The sequence below is a fragment of the Athene cunicularia genome (genome assembly GCF_003259725.1).
Source record: "Athene cunicularia isolate RWA chromosome 6 unlocalized genomic scaffold, athCun1 chr6_part1, whole genome shotgun sequence".
NCBI lineage: Eukaryota > Metazoa > Chordata > Aves > Strigiformes > Strigidae > Athene > Athene cunicularia.
The window spans coordinates 21649922-21654256 of record NW_020799105.1 but is presented as its reverse complement, the minus strand read 5'-3'; the positions used below and the strand labels follow the sequence as shown (position 1 = coordinate 21654256).

At 39.5% G+C, this 4335-nt stretch overlaps 1 protein-coding gene across 1 annotated transcript in view; it reads right to left on the bottom strand.

The window, feature by feature from the left end:
• Nucleotides 1-2254: 2254 nt before the first annotated feature.
• Nucleotides 2255-4335, bottom strand: part of TACC2 (transforming acidic coiled-coil containing protein 2) — a 133220-nt gene continuing 131139 nt past the window's right edge. Inside the window, exons 18-19 of the mRNA XM_026851551.1 lie at nucleotides 3688-3808; nucleotides 2255-2759 (exon numbers count right to left, since the gene is read on the bottom strand). Of these exons, the coding sequence (XP_026707352.1) occupies nucleotides 2694-2759; nucleotides 3688-3808 (187 nt within the window). The 3' untranslated portion in view covers nucleotides 2255-2693. The remainder of the gene's footprint in view (nucleotides 2760-3687; nucleotides 3809-4335) is intronic.

Genomic DNA, 4335 nt, shown 5'->3' with positions numbered 1-4335 from the left:
CCCGCTCCTGCCCACCCGCCCACCCCGCACGAACCTGGCCATCCAACACTCAGCAACAACATTAGGTTTGGCCGTTCCTTACAAGTGAATAAACGTAATTGCATCCGATTACAGCACACTAACAAGCTCCCACTTCAGCTGAATAATTGTAATTTATCTTAGACACAAGTGATGCAGCTTAAGTATCTCTGAACATGCTCAAGTGCAGCGCCTCATTAGCTTCTTTTCCTTCTTAATTTCCAGGTAAGCCATTTATGTTGAAAATAACAGATTTAAGTATACATATATTAAAAAATAACATATATATATATATATATATAAAATAATAGATTTAAGCAGTCAATACTTAAAATGCTTTTTTACAGCTTTCACATAGTGTGGATCTGGCTCATCATGGCATACTGACAAATCATACTCCGTGGGATTTTCCATCAGATTGCTGTTAAACTAATAAAATTAAGGACCGAGATTTATTAATAGGGTTTATTTGGAAACATTTCCCTTTGTTTTTCTGCTTAGCTTACTATATACTCTTCCCTTTCCAGCACTGATTCTTTCTTTCTACTATCAAAAATGGAGTGAGTCCGAACTGTTTGTGACCACTTACTTGCTTGTCCTCTAATGATCGCACACGCATCAGAATACCCCGGACACTGCTGAGTCCCTTGTCTGTTACAGTCTTCATCGCTAGAACCTACACAGGTGTAACACTGCAGTGCTTCGCCTGGCATTAAGGAAAAAAAGACCACTTATTATAACAGTCGTGTTTAGAGTTTACAAAGAATATTGTAAAATATCAGCTACACAGTCTCATTTTGTTTAAAGCACATGCAAAAAAAAAAAAAAAAGGCAAAAAGCTTTAAAAAAAATCGATAAAGATTCTGCAAATCTTATCAATTTTTTATTTTTTAGTAGTGGTCTGGATACTGATTTTAAAGATAAAAAACCAGCCACAAGTTGTTATAATCTGCACTTAAAATAATCCAAGAATTTATGTTCTGTAATTGCATTCACACCTTCTTGTATCATTGTCAGAGCAGTCCGCTCTAACAGCTTGGGAGTATGATTTTTCCCCTCTCTGTCATGCTCTTTGGTCCACAGTACCGTGAAAAAGTACGTTGTAAAGACATAAAATCTTACTATGACCCATATTTAATTTTTTTTTTCTAAAATACCAATTCAGCCGAAGGCACAACAGTGTACCTTACGAGTTTTGCTTTGGTTTAAACATTACATTACAACCGTAACTCGATCCTCTTTCTTTTCCTTGGTTCCAACTACACGGTATTTTCTAAGGGACGCGTGAATTTTAAATATATTTAAAATGCCATGCTTCAAACTTGCAGAGCAGAAGGCATGCTTGCTGTCCACAGGGACATTTCAATCTGTTAGCATACATATTTATGTTTACATTCCATAGCAGAGGTGGAATTCTGTTAACCACATACACAAAATCATCTGAAACCAAACCGACCCGGGAGAGAAACCCAGAACAGCAAAGAGGCTCAGCTATGCCTGAAGTCAGAAATTAAAAAGAAATAAATAAGAAAAGGGAGTTGACTTACTTTTGAGTACAAAAAGGGAGCTGACAAGAACCAGGCTGAAGAGTGTCCACATCATGGAGATACAAGAGATGTACCATTAGCCAGAGAAAGCAGTTTGTTTGCTATTAAAGCCTTAATGCTTGTCTTACACACCTAATCCCCTGCAGAGGATAACTTACAGGATAAAGAGGTGTGCGAGAACGCTACTTATCTAGCTTATTCTGGTTGTACTTCTAATCACACATACTTTATCACCACAAACCCTGCAGGCAAATTCTTCCAGTAGCAGGAAGAAGAAAAGAAATTCACCTTTCAGCGACAGACATGCTTCAAAAGCACCACCCCACCATCGCACGTCGCAGGCTCCAACTCACGCAAACGGTCTCATTACACTGGCCTACGGGATTTGCTGGATCGGGGTCAGAGTATTAAAGAGTTTGGAGGATTAAGCCTATGCTTGAGACCTGAGTGGTCCAAATCTAGTGCATATATATATATATTTAGAGAGAGAGCAAGGTATAACGCGCACAAGTAGTATATTCTTGTGACCCACGGAGTGCTCCACGCAGAGACCCGTGAAGTGGTTTCTGTGAAGGAATTCATTAATACAAGCTGCTGTGTCTGGCACTGCACATGGAGTAAGCAAGTGAAATGCATAAAATAGAGCCATACTTATCTTCAACTTTCAACGAAAAAATTTATTTTTTTTTTTTTTTTTTTTTTTCATTTTAAATTTTATTTTACAAATCAGCAAATGCAGATAAAGTTTACACTCCTTAAGGCAAGAGTCCCCATGCAAGTAATACATGTTTATATTAAATCCAAAAGACATCCAACATGGGAACTCATGTACAAAGGGAAGGCTAGGATCAGCAATTTGTAATTTCTTAGAGAACTTGACAATCTCCCTGATACAGGAACTTTGAGATCAACTTGCTATGAATTATACTATGAAAAATGCAAACAATAGCAAGAAATTCTGATAGTCATCTTAGTACTGCATACAATTAAATCAACTTTATTTAGAAAGAAAATACAGTAGTGCATACGAAAAAGTGAAAATATAACCTGTCCACATAAATGTATGGACATCAGTGTGCCAATGGTCATATTGCACTCAATATCGAAGTCCAGAAATTTGGTTAAAAGTTAGCTTTTCCCCATTTTGGCAATCAGTTCATCACAAATCTTTGTTAATTCTTCTATCTCTTTATTCTGGAAAAATAAAAGATAGTATTAAGTATCATGAAAAATATTATTGCGTTAAGGTGAGGTTGGTTTTGAAATTATCCAACCCTTGGGAGAAGTGGTGGACCATTAAGTTTTCTCCAATACTGGTAACAATATCTATAGATATATCCATATATATATATATAAATATGCATACATATACATATAATGCAATCAAACAATATACTTATTTCCACATACAGCTTCTCTGACTTCAATAAATACAATTTAGCACTAAAGCAGACAGTTTTATAGCAGTCATTCCTAGCGCATGATAATAATATACAGTGTAAATTTGTTTCTAGGCTGCACTTTTACAGCATTATTTTCACCCTGTTTTCCAGGAGCTCTAAGCAAGGAAAAGCTGCACTATTTTGAAAGCAAGCTCCTCTGCCAAGCTAGAGAACACGCGATATAAACAGGGATTTCCTACAGTCATTTCTGCCCTAAGCTGTACAGATTGGTATCTGATCATTCTCTCTGTGTTAACAGTGGAGGCACATAAGCTAGAACTGCAATTACAGCTAAAATGAAAAGTGGAAACAAAAATTGAAAGAATTAAACCCGAGAACCAAAGCAAAGCAAGGGCCCTGCCTGGCACACAGATGCACACTGAGCTCTGAGCGAGCCTGGATGGGCCCGAGCGCAGGTCCAGGGCTGAGATCAAAGCCCGACAGAGGGGTCTGTTTGCCTGAACCACCCCGTGCAGGCAGCTGATTTTGTTCTAAGCTGATTTTGCTCTCCGGGGGCCGGGGAGCTGGACGTGAGGAGAAGATGGGTCCTCGAGCAGACCCTGGCTGCAGTATGAGCTCCAGAGGAGAGCTGGATGGAGTTCCCCTAACCCTGGGGAAGTTTCACTTAACTCTGGTTATCCTGTTGACTTCTGTGTTAAAAGAGCTGAATTGCTATTTACCTTTTGTTCCAGTGTTCTTTCCAACGCGTCCACCTTCAGCTGCTCTTTACGAAGGCTGGCCTGGTATGCTGCTTGCTCTTGCTGAGCCTTGCCTCTCACTTGTGCAATTTCAGCATTGGCTCTAGAAAAACACAGATTTTTGTCACGTCAGGTTCTCTACAGGAAAGGACAGTGGGTACTGAAGGATGGACTGCATCTTAACAGATGGGTGCTGAGGGCAGGGCTACTTTCTGAATGTCTTTGAAAGTATTCTGAGATTTGTCCCTGGAGACTTCTCGTAACTCCTTCTCTTGCTCAGAGGAGGCTGCAAAGTTTTTTCTTAATGTTTGTGCCGCTCCCTTCATGCTTCTCTCAGATATCTGTGCTGGGGTCACAAATATCACTTTGGTAGAAGTGTTTTATGGCAGTTTTTAAACCTGATCTCCAGCTCTTACAGATTAGACTCACAGCTGGGATAACAGCTGGAAAGCAAATCCCAGTCTTACTTTGATTTAGGCACTGATCAATCCTAGCGACCCTTAGGAAACATCTCTTGGGTCTAGGGGACTGTAATACAAGCCCTGAATGTAACCCCTAGAAATTATCACAGAATGGTTTAGGTTGGAAGGGACCTTAAAGATCATCCAGTTCCAACCCCCCTGCCATGGG